This window comes from Amblyraja radiata, chromosome 11, assembly GCF_010909765.2.
Source record: "Amblyraja radiata isolate CabotCenter1 chromosome 11, sAmbRad1.1.pri, whole genome shotgun sequence".
In the NCBI taxonomy this organism is placed as follows: domain Eukaryota; kingdom Metazoa; phylum Chordata; class Chondrichthyes; order Rajiformes; family Rajidae; genus Amblyraja; species Amblyraja radiata.
The window spans coordinates 65,250,033-65,266,265 of record NC_045966.1 but is presented as its reverse complement, the minus strand read 5'-3'; the positions used below and the strand labels follow the sequence as shown (position 1 = coordinate 65,266,265).

The 16,233-nt window shown below is 45.8% G+C and overlaps 1 protein-coding gene across 1 annotated transcript in view; it reads right to left on the bottom strand.

Moving 5' to 3' along the window:
* Window positions 1-298: 298 nt before the first annotated feature.
* Window positions 299-16,233, bottom strand: part of LOC116978432 (SUN domain-containing protein 2-like) — a 46,111-nt gene continuing 30,176 nt past the window's right edge. Inside the window, exons 5-8 of the mRNA XM_033029552.1 lie at window positions 6,739-6,823; window positions 3,220-3,332; window positions 989-1,156; window positions 299-313 (exon numbers count right to left, since the gene is read on the bottom strand). Coding sequence (XP_032885443.1) covers window positions 299-313; window positions 989-1,156; window positions 3,220-3,332; window positions 6,739-6,823 — 381 coding nt within the window. The remainder of the gene's footprint in view (window positions 314-988; window positions 1,157-3,219; window positions 3,333-6,738; window positions 6,824-16,233) is intronic.

Genomic DNA, 16,233 nt, shown 5'->3' with positions numbered 1-16,233 from the left:
CCCTCAATAGCAAGAATGTCCTTCCTCAAATTAGGGGACCAAAACTGCACACAATACTCCAGGTGTGGTCTCACTAGGGCTCTGTACAACTGCAGAAGGACCTCTTTGCTCCTATATTCGATTCCTCTTGTTATAAAGGCCAACATGCCATTCGCTTTCTTCTCTGCCTGCTGTACCTGCATGCTTACTTTCATAGACTGGTGTACAAGGACCCCCAGATCCCATTGTACTTCCCCTTTTCCCAACTTCACAGGACTTTCACCCTTGCCTGGAAGAAAGCTTGGTTGAATATATAAAGTCATAAAGTAGTTGCCTAAAAGTCAATTGGAAAAATGTCATCATCTCATTTAGCACATGAAGTGAATCTGTACACAATCAAACAGAATGAAACAATGTCGTGCATGCGTAGCATCATCTATCATCTGTGGGAGAAGATGAGAGTGGTCGCCCACAGGGGCCTCATCAGGCACCTCTATACCCACAGAACTAGAGTGGAAGCAAGTCATCCTCAATCCTGAGAGAATACCACTGACAAATTGTTCACCCCCATTCAGGAAAGCACTTGGCATAAAAATTGTCCCTAGTATGTGTAGGGTAGTGTTAACTTTAATCTCATCTATTGGTTGTAAAGTTGCTTCATCACTGTATGAAGCTTTTGTGGTTTGCAGTGTTGAGGATTGTGCAATAAAGTGACAAAACTCAGTGAAGACAATGAAAACCCAGAATCACAGTTCAAACACCAGTATGAGCAACTTGTGTAGCATGGAAGATTGAAGATTATATTAGAGGGCCTTCTATTTGAGGGATTATTGTTCTGGACTGTGAAATGGAATTTGATCATTTTCAACAGAACTTGTTAATGCTATTGACGTGGATTGTGAGACCACTCGGGACCCTGAACATGGAATCCAATGTCCAAGAGAGCCTTGCCATGTTCAGCAGCATGCTCCACTCAAACATTCACTCATATTCTATACGTTTCACTCACATAAACAGGGAAGTCTTCAGGGGCACTGCTAATTGATCCACGCGGAGAAATGGATCTTGGAATGTGCTCTAGGGTAAAGGCTGTAGGCCTGATCTGGACAGCAAGCTCGATGACAACAAAGCCTTGGGAGCCTTTAAATGGCCAACAGTTCCCAGGATGAACCTCCGGCTGCAAGAGAGAACAAGAACAAAAACATTAGGAAAGATTCTCAGTTTAGTTTAGAGATACAGCGTGGAAACAGGAAATATTAACACTATCCTACCCACACTTGGGACAATTTTGTTTTACATTTACCAAGTCAATTAACCTACAAACCTGTACGTCTTTGGAGAGTGGGAAGAAGCAGAAGATCTAGGAGAAAACTCACGCAGGTCACGGGGAGAACGTACAAACTCCGTACAGACAGCACCCATAGTTGGGATTGAACCGGGGTCTCTGGCGCTGCAAGCGCTGTAAGGCAACAACTCTACCACTGTGCAGGGATGGGTTGTTGGGGTGGGGGCTGCTATGGCATGATTCTGCAGTCTCCATCCCTCAATGTTTTCTGCCAATTTACCTCAACCCTGCACAATGAGAAAACGCGCTACAATGTTCCAGCAGACCCATTGCTGCTTTTGGTTCATGGTGTGACAATTATTAAGTTAATGCAGAGAACAGGAGCTACTGAGACATTTTTAACACACTGTCCCCAAGACAGATACTCTCACACCATTTACAAAGTATCAGGACAAGTACCTGAACCAGCAGGACCTCTGTCTCGGGCAGTGTGATCAAATGCAACACAAAATATACTTTCTCCAATTTCCTCTAAATCTTTCTTTGTTTTAAAACCTCAACCCTCTGGACTTAGGCACCTCTGTAAGCTACAGGCAAATGCTGCCAAATGGGATTAGTTGTACGGGTACTTGATGGTTGACGTGGACGTGTTGGGCACAAAGGGCCTGTTTCTGTGTTATATGATTCCATAAGTGGATTTTAAAAATCTGAACTCAATTGAAGATTTGACAAACACACTGGCAATCTACATCCAGGTGAGAGGAATGGGGAGCAGAAAGAGTCAGAGTTTGGTTAAAGCAGATGGAAGGAGCCCACTTTTCCTTAATGAAGAATATTTTTGCTTTGGAGGGAACACATCAAAAGTGCAGCAGATTAACTGTAGGGACGGCAGGGCTGACGTCTGAAGAACAATCTGGTCAATATTCACTGGAGTTTGGAAGGAATGATAATTTTATAGAAACCTACAACATTTAGAAGTTGTAACAGGACTGGAAATATTCGAGGTAAGATGTTCCTGATGCTGTGGAGTTCCAGGACCAGGATCACAGTGCGAGGATAAGGTGAGGTCATGTAGAAATCTCTTCATCCAGAGTGGTGAACCAGAGGAATTTTCTATCATGGAATGCAATTGAAATCAGATCGTTGAATATACTCGTGAGTTAAATATTGTTCTTGTAGTTAGAGGGACCAAGAGGTATGGGGAGAAAGGTATGGGGAGTCCCCCAACTGGGGACTCAATTTGGATGATCAGCCATGATCACACTGAGGGGTTGAGTGGGCTTAAAGGGCCACATTGCTTACTCCTGTTCATAATTTCCATGTTTCTATTCCATATCCCACAACAGTGGTACTGAACAAGCACGCATGGTGGGCCAATGCATGATTTTTTCGACATATATATCAATACCTTGCATTCTTCTGATTGGGAAGAACTGTTATCAGACAGATTAAGTTTCACATAACCATATAACAATTACAGCTCGGAAACAGGCCATCTCGACCCTTCTAGTCCGTGCCGAACACGTATTCTCCCCTAGTCCCATATACCTGCGCTCAGACCATAACCCTCCATTCCTTTCCCGTCCATATAACTATCCAATTTATTTTTAAATGATAAAATCGAACCTGCCTCCACCACCTTCACTGGAAGCTCATTCCACACAGCCACCACTCTGAGTAAAGAAGTTCCCCCTCATGTTACCCCTAAACTTCTGTCCCTTAATTCTCAAGTCATGTCCCCTTGTTTGAACCTTCCCTACTCTCAGTGGGAAAAGCTTATCCACATCAAGGGGAAACCTGGGGAAAGCAGAAGACACACACTAGTTGTGGTTCCCCCAACAGCAAATGTTGAAGTTGTGGACCTATAGCGTCCCTGTACCTTTCTGCCTCAAGGAGAGTATTCGAAGGTCACTGCTTTCAAGACAGAAGGGAGCAGCAGTACAAGGATTATATACCTGAATGACAGCTCTGGGTGAGTGAGATTGGTACCACAGTGGAAAGCCAAACAGACTAAGAATAGTTTTGGTCTCTAAAGTCTCTGTGCAGCGCGTGTGGATCACAGTGCCACCTAACAAGAGAAAACAGAATCATTATCATATCACCGAATGGACAAAGTTAATCACGAATCCTTCAAGAAATATGCAGGTTTGCAGAGAACTGCAAAACTCTGGCAGAGGGATTGCTAAGTTTTTGCTTGTGTGTTGACCACTAAGAAGAATTTTCCAATTTGTCCAAGAACTCAACACATCCAGCACAACTGCAGAAATAATTTAATGTTACAATCACAATTGTTTAAGTAAACTTGAAAGCTAATTTTCATACAATGTCCAACAGGTTGGAGCACAGAATCCAGCTGAAACTTTCAATGCACAGCTGAATGGCCACCAGGTGGCAGTGGTTGGATAAGTACATTCCCAAATCTCAACTATTTACTTGCTCTCATCATTTTTCCATTCAATAAAACTATAATAAACTAGGAGCTATTTTTGCAAAAAATTAAGCACAATGAGAAAGATTTCTGTAATATAAAATGGAAGCAAAACTTCTACCCGCTGACCAAGATATAAAAATATTGTTATTTGTGGTCAGTTCGCTGGGAACATGTGCACCAAATGATTGCTGTCTGAATAGGTTATTTTTCTCAATTATATAAAGCCATATAGCATTACATCTGACCTAGTTTAGAGACTAACCAGAAAGGACAATTTATCTTGTAGAACATATATTTTTCATATATTGTAGAACATATATTTATATCGCAGGAACAGGCCCTTTTGTCCCACTGTGTCTGCACCGACCATGATGTCAGCCTAACTCATCCCATCTGACTGGACATTGTCTACATCCCTTTACTCCCTGTCTACATGTATCTGTCCAAATGCCTTTTAAAGATTACTATTGTATCTGCTTCCACCACCTCCCCTGACAGCAAACCCACAGCTGTGCAAGAAAAACTTGCCTCACACATCTCCTTTAAACTTCCCCCCTCTCACCTTAACGCTATGCCCTTGGATATTTGACATTTCCACCCCGGGGAAAAGACTGCCTACTCCATCTATATATCTCTCATAATTTTATATACTTCTATCAGGTCTCGTCTCAGCCTCTGACGCTCCAGCAAAAACATTCCGTTTATCCAACCTCCCCTTATAGCTAATATTCTATTCTAGCATTCTGTCTAATCCAGGCAGCGTCCTGGTGCTCCTGCAGATGGCTGAAACCTAAAGCAGATCTTCAGCTTTCTACACAATTCCAATTAAGTCCAATGTTAGCTTAAGAAGAACCAAGCTTCTATCCACATTTCAAACCATGAGCTTGTCTTCTTTTCTTGCACTTCTACAGGTGTTTAAGATTTCATTCGTCTGCCACTAGTTGCATCTCCACCGATCCAGCTGGTATCGACATTCATCTCAAATGTCTCCTGGTCTCCAGTCTATCTATTTTGTTCTCACTTTCTCTGCAACATAAACTTTGCTTCAAGGAATAAAACTGGCTAACCAACAGAAGAGGGGAACAATTAAATCAGGGCAGCACAGTGACGGATCGGTAGACCTCATCTCATGCCTGACAGCACCAGAGACTTAGGTTTGATCCTGACTACGGGTGCTGTCTGTACGGAGTTTGTACATTCTCCCTGTGGCTGCATAGGTTTTCTCCGGGTGCTCTTCATCACTCCAAAGATGTACAGGTTTGTAGGTTAATTGTAAGTTGTAAAATTGGCCAGAGGGCAGAATAAGACCCACCTTTTCTTCACATGCATTAAATGACTTGTAGATCAAGATTTGCAGATGATACTGTGAACTGGAGACATTAATGGAATCCGAGGCAAATACAGAATAGGGTTCAAACAGGCTGGTTACAGCTGTAATTCAAATGTGAAATATTTCATTTTGGGAGGAGGGATAAGGCAATGTAAACTAGAGGGCATAATTCTAAAAGGAGTGAAGAAACAACAGTGTCTCTGGAATAGGTGACGTTTCGGGTCGAGACCCTTCGTCAGACCTTCACATCCTTCTTACACACGTGGGTGATATATGTGTTCAAAAGGGAACTGCAGATGCTGGAATATCGAAGGTACACAAAATTGCTGGAGGAACTCAGCGGGTGCAGCAGCATCTATGGAGCGAAGGAAATAGGCGACGTTTCGGCCCGAAACCCTTCTTCAGACTGATGGGGGGTGGGGAAAGAAAGAAGGAAAAGGGAGGAGGAGGAGGCGCCCGAGGGCGGGCGGATGGGAGGGTGGGAGGGGACAGCTAGAGGGTGAAGGAAGGGGAGGGGACAGCACAGGCTAGCCAAATTGGGGGAATTCAATGTTGATGCCATAAGGGCGCAAGGACCCCAGACGGAATATGAGGTGCTGTTCCTCCAATTTCCGCTGTTGCTCACTCTGGCAATGGAGGAGACCCAGGACAGAGAGGTCGGATTGGGAATGGGAGGGGGAGTTGAAGTGCTGAGCCACCGGGAGGTCAGGTAGGTTATTGCGGTCAGTCCGCAATAACCTACCTGACCTCCCGGTGGCTCAGCACTTCAACTCCCCCTCCCATTCCCAATCCGACCTCTCTGTCCTGGGTCTCCTCCATTGCCAGAGTGAGCAACAGCGGAAATTGGAGGAACAGCACCTCATATTCCGTCTGGGGTCCTTGCGCCCTTATGGCATCAACATTGAATTCCCCCAATTTGGCTAGCCTGTGCTGTCCCCTCCCCTTCCTTCACCCTCTAGCTGTCCCCTCCCACCCTCCCATCCGCCCGCCCTCGGGCGCCTCCTCCTCCTCCCTTTTCCTTCTTTCTTTCCCCACCCCCCATCAGTCTGAAGAAGGGTTTCGGCCCGAAACGTCGCCTATTTCCTTCGCTCCATAGATGCTGCTGCACCCGCTGAGTTCCTCCAGCAATTTTGTGTACCTTGGGTGATATATGTGCCTAGTTTACTGAAAGAAGGAAGTTTAGGATGTTGTTTAAAAACTCCTGTACTTTGTAAATAACGGCTCAGGGTACAAGAACAAAGAAGTGACGGGGGAACTTTGTAAAACACAGGCTTGGCTACAGCTGGAGTAGTGCATCCAGTCCTGGCTGCCTTGCCCTCAGAAAGGCATGAAGCTTCGGAGAGAGTGTGCAAGAGAGTAACCAATGTGTTTGCAGGGATGGTGGAGCAGTGGACAGAATGAAGATGGCCGATGGTGCCCCAGGGCAAGGCCATCCCACCGATGGCTCGGCCTTTAAATTAGTTGTGCTGGCGCAACATCAAGCAGTTACAAGTTAAATTAACATTCTGCAGTGTGAACCTCAGCAGCTCTGGGGAAACCTGTACTGTGAACATAGATTTGTACTTGCCTATTCAGGACATATTGCCCAGTGTGAAAGAGCATCCCATTCCACAGGAGCAAGTCACACATGACTAAAGTGCCAGCCCACACAACACCCTTTCAGTCTGTTACATTGAGAGTTTTACTTGGCCCCAGCTTTTGTCTGATACTTACCAGCAGATTCCAGTGCATAATCCACCAATCCAACCCTGTCAGCGCTGTACAGTTTCAGGGCTTGCTCCACAATGCTTTTCACTTCCTACCAAAGGAAAAAATAACAATAATGTCGGATAAGAAGGGGGCAGTAGAGTGCAATAGAATGCAGAGCCCACACACATACAGAAACCAGACGTGCAATGCTCCCTTCAACAGTTCCCACAAAATGATCCTTCTTATCCATTCCCATAATCTGGAATTAGCAAGGTGTAATAAAAGTGAGCAATGGAGAGCCCAAGTATACTGCATAGAAGGCAGCAGGATTATGTGATCAGGTCAATAATTATTACGGTACATTGACATGGATTGGACAGGTTTGTAGGGATATGGGGCAAACGCAGGCAGGTGGGACTAGTGTAGCTGAGACATGTTGGCCGGTGTAGACTTATGCAATGTTCCATTCAGTTTGACATTGCCTTACTACCTGTCCTTTACAGAAAGGTTCCTGAAGAAAACTACCTTTGACCACAAGTGATCAAGGTGGAACGAGCTACAGGCACTGTGGGAGAAGGACTCGATGGATACATCAGATGGTTCCCCAAGCAGACAGAGGAACTCGCCAACAGTAGTGTGCGGAGCCCTCCCAGTCAGAACCTGCCTACTCTGTCAGAAAAGCACCCCACTGCACGCTGCCATTGAGATGGTTGTGGTGTGGACAACATTCATCTCCTTATGCACTGAGCGTTTGACAGGAAGGTCAGAAGAAGAATGCAAGGGCTCTTGTCATGGTTCATCCTGAGCAGTTGTGCATCAGTGATCTATAAGCTGTTCACAGGGATGCACAACAAGATAAATGTCAACTGTTGCTGGAAGATCATTATCTCAGCGGAGGACTCACTTTGGTCTGCCCAAAAATTGATCTTCCCGCATAAGATGTGGGTAAATGAATTGCTGCCGACTGGCACATTCCAGGGTGAGAGTATATGATGTGAGGGACACACTGAAGCTCAGTGCAGTCACCGCAGAGGCTGTGGGGGAGTGGCCTTGGTCTAAGGTCCGGCCACCACTAGACACTGAGGGACTCTCAGACACTTCATGGGAGAACTGTTTAAGGATGTGGTGTTCATTGACACATTGCAAGCGAAAGTGCTGAATTGATGGAACGTCGAACAAGACATGCCCCAATTTCATTAACTGTATATCTATATAATTAAAAGTCTCATCTTGACCACTTCCTGTCTGCACTGCATATTTATTTTAGAAAAAACGCTACCACTTACAGTTGTGATTTTTAGCCAACTTACTCAGAGTCCCCCTCTGCTGCGCAGGACAAGAGGATTTTTCACATCGATGAAAAATAATAGATATTTGTGTTTAGAAAATGTTGAGATTCTCTCTCCTGTCAATCATTGCCATGAAGGCCAGGCCCCTTCTGGTGGGAGGGGGAGGGACTATAAAACCTGGAACTGTGGGAGCAGCTCAATCTCTGCAAGATGGGGGAGGGAGAGGTCAACTTGATGGCCTTGCACCCTGCTTGAAATGGTATGAAACTGCTTTTGAATTTGGTGGCCTTGCCTGCTTGAAATCATAGGAAACTGCTTTTGAATTTGGTGGCCTTGCTCCCTGCTTGAAATGGTAGAAAACTGCATTTGCATTTGGTGACCAGCACTCTGCTTGAAATGGAATTTCAAGGAATAGCCTTGAGTCAACTGCCAGCCCACCAGCCGTGAGTGAGTGAGCTGCCAGCACACCAGGCTTGAGTGAATGAGCTGCCAGCCCAAGAATCCATTCGGCCCACAATGCCCATACTAGCCCTCTGCAAACCAGTCCCTGCAGCCCACAACACCCATACTAGTGCTCCAGACAGCCCCCCCCCCCCCACTGGCCACCAACATTGGAATTGGTGGAGAGGTGGAATATTGCATTGGAGGACCAGCCCTCCCGTGTGAGCATGGGACCCAACAGGTCCCACTTAGACTAGTATTATGAATAAATTACTTTTCTGAAATACAATAGTGTGTTCCAGAGTTAGAGCCACTGGCTGCTCGCATGCTTGTACCTTAATAATCCCTGCTCTGACAGCTGCCGAGTGTGCCTCCATTGCCGGACCACGATGAAGTGAAGCATCTGAGAGGATCTTCTTCACCAAGCCAGCGAGGAGGGCCTCGAGTTCCTTGCGATGCATCAGCTGTGCTGTCAGTGGTTCCCCTGTGCTGTCTTGTGATGAACCGAAGAACAGCTTGTGGACAAGTGGGAGCAACGCCGTCTCCTTCTAAACACACAAAAGCAGGATAGTCCTTGTAGACATTGAAATCAATGCAAAGCAGCATCTTTGTCATCTTAAAAAAAAACATTATTTTACAATTGTTGATCCTTTGGCGAAGGAGACAAGGCAATGGAATACATTATAGCTGAAAGGACACTGAACTGTGGTGGGGAACAGAAAGATCTTGGAGAACTTGTTGTGTAGGAAGGAAATGCAGATGCTGGTTTACACTGAAGATAGACACAAAATGCTGGAGTTACTCAGTGGACCAGGCAGTATCTAATGCTCCAGAGATTCTGTCCATCCCGCTGAGTTACTCACGCATTTTGTGTCTATCTTTGGAGAGCTAGTTGATGGATCTTTGAAGGTAGTGGGACAGTCATCTTGGAACTGTGGAAAACGTTAGCTCAGCCGTACCTGTAACATTGTGTGGATTCTGGTTGCCTCCCTACAGGATTGATGGGAGTTCACTCGAGAGGCACAAGAAAGGTTTACGCCATTGGCAGGACTGGAGAAGAAAGGTTGCAAGGAGAGAGTCGCCAGGAACTGCAGCAGGTAGATTGTTTGAGTGGTTACAATATTATAGAAAAAAAGACAAAATGCTGGAGTAACTCAGCGGGACAGGCATCTCTGGAGACAAGGAATGGATCATGCTTCAGATTGAGACCCTTCTTCAGATGTCTCGACCCGAAATGTCATCCATTCCTCCCCCCCCCCCCCCAAGAGATGCTGCCTGTCTCGCTGATGTGTATCTGTGGTGTAAACCAGTATCTGCAGTTCCTTCCTACACATAATGTTATGATATTCTGACTGGTCCATTCAGAGTAAACAAGGTAATCATCATTCCTGCACAAAGTTGGAAATGTAATTCAATTGGCACAAGGGTTTGATGCAATTAGTACAGTGGGCCAAGGGTTCACTGCCTGAATGGTTGTTGGAAGCAGAACTCACACTTACTGGGCACCTGGACCAGCAGTAGAAGAAGCTGTGAGTGAGATTCACCTGGCCTCCCAGCACGTAAAACAGAAGGTGGGAACTATAGGTCAATTGACAGGTACATGGATAGGACAGGTTTGGAGGGATATGGACCAAACGCAGGCAGGTGGGACCAGTGTAGCTGGGACATGTTGGCGGGTGTGAGCGAGTTGGGCCGAAGGGTCTGTTTCCACAATGTATTACTCTATGATTCTAATTCATCCAGCACTCATAGTTCGCAAGAGGAAATAACGAATCATTTGGTCAGCTGTATCTAATCAAATGTAGCCAACATGGTTTATTGAAAATCATGTGTGACAAAACATGACAGGATGTGATAGGGAGTTGATAAGGGAAACGTGTAAATGTAGTAGGAAGGAACTGCAAATGAGGGGGGATCTTATAGAAACGTACAAAATTCTTAAGGGGTTGGACAGGCTAGATGCAGGAAGATTGTTCCCGATGTTGGGGAAGTCCAGAACAAGGCGTCACAGTTTAAGGATAAGGGGGAAATCTTTTAGGACCGAGATGAGGAAAACGTTTTTCACACAGAGAGTCGTGAATCTCTGGAATTCTCTGCCACAGAAGGTAGTTGAGGCCAGTTCATTGGCTATGTTTAAGAGGGAGTTAGATGTGGCCCTTGTGGCTAAAGGGATCAGAGGGTATGGAGAGAAGGCAGGTACTGGATACTGTGTTGGATGATCAGCCATGATCATATTAAATGGCAGTGCAGGCTCGAAGGGCCAAATGGCCTACTCCTGCACCTATTTTCTGTTTCTATGCTGGTTTAAACCAAAGATAGACACAATAAGATGGAGTAACCTAGCGGCTCAGATAGCATCTCTGGAGAAATGGACTTTTCTATTTGTTTTCTCCAGAGATGCTGTCTGACCCACTGAGTTAAGGGCCTGTCCCACCAGCATGCGATTGCATGCGTCAAGCGACCAAACTTGGTTGCTTGTGGCATACGGCTGTGCGGGGCCAGTCCCACTTTGGTGGAGGCGTACGGAGATGTGCGGGGCTCCAAAAATCTTGCACTGTCCGAAAAATTAGCGCGCCAACGGCCTGTCGGCCCGCAGGCGCATTGAGCGAGTACGGAGCGTCTTGACGGCATACACCTAGTGTGTGGCGTTGCGCAATGACGTCACCACCCGGCATGCCGTTGCGCGATGACGTCACCGCCCGACGCCGTTCAACGTCCAAATTCAGTCGGCCCACCTCCTGCCCAGCTGATCGGTGAGTTTGACGTAAATTGCGTCACGCACGAACTTCGCGCGTACTTACCGCTTCCGTTTGGTCGCGCCAGAGGCATGCAATCGCATGCTGGTGGGACAGGCCCTTTACTCCAGCCTTTAGTGTCTATCTCCTGTAAATGTTGTGTGTATTTAGTTCTCCAAAAGGCATTTGCCACATATGAGGCTGCTGCAAAAAAATGAAGAACCCAAGATATTGGAGGAAGTGTGCTAACATGGACTGAAAGGTGGCAGTCATATAGAAAAAAAAGTTAGAATAAATGCGTGAAAAGTGCAGATGTAATCAATCTAAAAAAAAAATGCTGGGAGCACTCGGGTCAGGCTGCATCTGTAGCCAGAGAAACAGAATTCATGTTTCAAGTCAAAGACCCTTCGTCAGAACTGGTGATGCGACAAAATAAACTTGTAAAGCTGCACAGGTGGGTGGATGGCTCTGATAGTGTCAAACCAGGTGACCATGGGGATAAGATGCACACAAAGTTATCTGGTCAAGGAGTGAATAGGAGCGGTTAGGTGATAAGATAAATAGACAAAAGATCGTAGCAGTTGCAAAATGCAGAGCAAGAAGACATGTCTAGGAAGGAGAGAAGGAATGGGTGATGTTTCTGGTGGAGACGCTTTTCAGACAAGACATGTCTGGCAAGTCAGCATGGATATGCCCTCCACTCTGGATAGAGATTTTAAAAAACAAGCCAACCCAATAATCGCAAATGGACAACTGATACTAACAGAGGAATCAAGTTACCCAAGATTATCAAATTCAGTTCGAGCCCAGAGGACTGCCATGAGCCCAAATGGAAGGTGAGATGCCATTCTTCAAGATTGCTTTGAGCCTCATTGCAACAAAGCAGGAAGTCACAGACTGTTCGGTCACTCCCACATTCAAGAGTCAGAATGAGATAGCAGGAAGCTCAGCAGTGCCCCATGGATCGAACTCAACGCCTGTTTGGTTTCTCCAATGTAGAGGAGGCCACGTCGTGAACACAGGGAAAGGAGCAGAGGGAGAAACGGAGAGACAGTGAGAGAAAGGGAAGGACGCAGTAGAGATGGAGGGGGTGAGTGGGAGTTGAGTGTTAAAGAAGGGGAGGGAAGAGGGCAAGATACTTTCCACATTTTCCTCTTCACCTCAATCTCTTTGATCATCTCCAAGGCAGAAGAAAGTTTTGGCCTTTTACAGTTAAATAAAAAACTATTTGGGAAAACTTACATCAGTCATACTTTTAATTCTGCTTTCCAAAGCTTACATGCTGGAGTCCATGTCCTGCTGTGCCGCACGTGCAGCCTGCAGTTCCAGCCGTGTCTGGCTGAGCTGCTCCTCCAGCAGCGCCAGTGCAGTCAGTAGCTGCTTCTGTTCATCTGTCAACCTATAGTAATAATAATCAATATAATTTTATTAGCCAAGTATGTATACATACAAGAACTTGCCTTGATGCTTTGCTTGCAAGGATAAAAACATGATACAGTAAACAATTAAAAATAAAACATTATAATTTAAACATATGGAAATAAAAGTACTAGAGTAAAAAGAGGTTACAGATTTTTGGCTGTTGAGTAGAGCTACTGCTCGTGGAAAATACTGTTTTTATGTCTGGCTGTGGCCCAGACAAAATCTGTCCGATACAGGACAAAGCAAGCCATCAGAGTGTAGGAGCAGAGGTGGTGCAGCAGTAGAGCTACGGCCTTACAGCGCCAGAGACCCGGGTTCAATCCTGACTACCGGTGTAAGGGTGATCGTTGGTCTGCATGGACTCGGTGGGTCGAAGGCCGTGTTTCCACGCTGAACCTCTAAACTAAAAACCATGTTGACCTGTTTCACACGGCATCTGATGAAGCCCCCCCCCCAATGGTCTGCTGCTACTCCACTCCTGGCTGGAAACAAACAGCATCAGCGTTATACTGCTCACAGCTCAGCCACAGGCAAACCTGCTGCCGTGCCACACCCCAGGGGCATCTTGATGCATCTGCAGATACTGTGGCCGACAACATCAACACCAAAACATTTGTGGCGTGACGTGGCGTGATGACGTATGACGCACGGTGGTTTTTCAAGTGTCGCCGCTGGATTATGAAATGTTCAAAATCTTTTGCCGACATTGATATGACGCCGGCAGTCACTGAAGAAATTGCCAAGTGGGACAGGCCCTTAAATGAGTTATTTATCTCTATCGTTGTGAGCAGTTGATGCTGTCTGGAAACTGCCCCAGCGCAGCTCTGCACCTTTCCACAGCAGATTCAATTTCCTTCACCTTCTGCAACAACATCTAGGAATAGAAATTAAAAACAAGTTTATTTTCAAGTTCGTAAGCTTTTTAATTCTACTCGCAGCTACTTATGTCACAACAAACACGTCAAAGTTACAAATATGTAATGCAGAAAAGACACTTTTCCATGCTTCATATTTCTGTATGCCATTTCAGCCCATCAAATCAATGCCAGCTCTCAGAGAATCACAGTCCTTCACAAATTCTCCTTGAAACTAGTTCCTCACAAATTCCCATCAATTGCCTGCAGAATTCACCATTCAATTGAAAGCAAATTTCACTGAACTGCAGCAGCTGAACATCCAGAGGATGGGAAATGCAAGGAATTCTCTGCACAAGTGGCTACGGGGACCAGTCCTTGAGACCAGTTCAACATCAAGGTGACTGGCCTTGATATTACGGAATTGAGAGCATGGCGTTAAATGTGCTTAGATAAATGGTCTGACCCAGAGATAGAGCAGCTGAGGGGCAGCAAGGTGGTGCAGCGGTGGAGTTGCTGCCTCACAGCACCAGAGCACCAGCACACAGCACCAGAGGCCCAGGTTCGATTCCGACTATGGGTGCAATCTGTACGGAGATTGTACATTCTCCCCGTGACTTGCGTGGACTTTCTCCAGGTGCTCCGGCTTCCACCCACACTCCAAAGATGGACAGGTTTGTAAGCTAAATCTATATAATTAAAACTCTGATCTTGACCACTTCCTGTTTGCACTGCATATTGATTTTAGAAAAATCGCTACCAATTATGGCTGTGATATTTGGTAATCTTACTCAGAGACCCCTTCCACTGCGCAGGGCCAGAGGATTTTTCCCATCGATGAAAAATAAAAGACTTATTAATGTTTTTTAAATGTTGAGATTCTCCCTCCTGTCCATCACGCCACGAAGGCCACGCCCCTTCCTGAGGGAATATAAAATCCAGTAGTGCAGAGGTGCCTCAGTTCTCTGCAAGATGGGGGTGAGCGACAGGTCACAGCTCCCAGTCAGAGCTGTGAATAACACTGAACACATGTCAACTAAACTGTGAGTGGTTTTACTTACCTGTCCTTAATGTGGTTTGAAAATGTAGTTTGAAAATGCAAAAGTGTGTTTTGGTTTGCAAATGTTAAATTTGCGTTGCCTTTGGTTTGAAGACGCTAACGCTGCCTGTGGTTTGAAGACGCTAATGCTGCCTTTGGTTTCAAAATGCTCAAGCTGCCTTTGGTTTCAAAACGCTCAACCCGCCTTTGGTTTCAAAACGCTCAAGCCGCCTTTGGTTCCAAAACGCTCAAGCCGCCTTTGATTTCAAAATGCTAAAGCTGCCTATGGTTTGAAAACGCTAAAGCTGCCTTTGGTATCAAAACGCTAAAGTTGCCGAAGGATTGAAAACGCTAAAGTTGCCGAAGGATTGAAAACGCTAAAGTTGCCTAAGGTTTGAAAACACTAAATCCGCCTTTGGTTTGAAAATGCTAAAGCCTCCTTTGGTTTGAAAACACTAAAGCCGCCTTTGGTTTGAAAATGCTAAAGCCGCCTTTCATTTGAATACGCTAAAGCTGCCTTTGGTTTCAAAACACTGTAGCTGCCTTTGGTTTCAAAACGCTAAAGCTCCCTTTGGTTTGAATACGCTAAAGCTGCCTTTGGTTTCAAAATGCTAAAGCCGCCTTTGGTTTCAAAACGCTAAAGTCGCCTAAGGTTTGAAACCGCTAAAGTTGCCTAAGGTTTGAAAATGCTAAAGCCGCCATTGGTTTGAAATCACTAAAGTTGCCTAAGGATTGAAAACGCTAAAGTTGCCTTTGGTTTGAAAATGCCAAAGCCACCTTTGGTTTGAAAACGCTAAAGTTGCCGAAGGTTTGAAAACGCTAAAGCCGCCCTTGGTTTGAAAACGCCAAAGCCGCCTTTGGTTTGAAAACGGTAAAGTTGCCCAAGGTTTGAAAATGCTAAAGCTGCATTTGGCAAAATGCTAAAGTCGCCGAAGGTTTCAAAATGCTAATGTTACCGTAGGTTTGAAAACGCTAAAGCCGCCTTTGGTTTGAAAAAACTAAAGCTGCCTCTGGTTTGAAAACGATAAAGCTGCCTTTGGTTTGAAAACGCTAAAGCCGCCTTTGGTTTGAAAACGCTAAAGCCGCCTTTGGTTTGTAAACGCCAAAGCCGCATTTGGTTTGAAAATGCTAAAGCTGCCTTTGGTTTCAAAACGCTAAAGCTGCCTTTGGTTTCAAAACGCTAAAGCTGCCTTTGGTATCAAAACACTAAAACTGCCTTTGTTTTCAAAACGCTATAGTTGCCTAAGGTTTGAAAACGCTAAATCCGCCTTTGGTTTGAAAACGCTAAAGCAGCCTTTGGTATGAAAACGCTAAAGCTGCCTTTGGTTTCAAAACGCTAAAGCCGCCTTTGGTTTCAAAACGATAAAGCCACCTTTAGCCACCTTTAGCTAACGTTGCCTAAGGTTTGAAAACGCTAAGGTTGCCAAAGGTTTGAAAACACTGAAGCTGCCTTTGGTTTATATATATTTCCCTCTCCCCTCCCTCCCCATTCTCTCCCCCTCCCCTACCCCTCCCTCTCCCCCTCTCCCTTCCCTCTACCCCTCTTCCCCTTCCCCCCACCCCATCTCCCCACTCTGCCCCGTCCCACTCACATCCCCTCCCAAACCACTCTTTCCCCCCTCTCCCACCCCCCTTCGCCCCTCTTCCCCCATCCCCCACCACTCTCTCCCTCCCCCCTTCCCCTCCCTCTTATACCATTCCCCGCTACCCCTCTCCCCCTCATTCCCCACTCTTCCGCT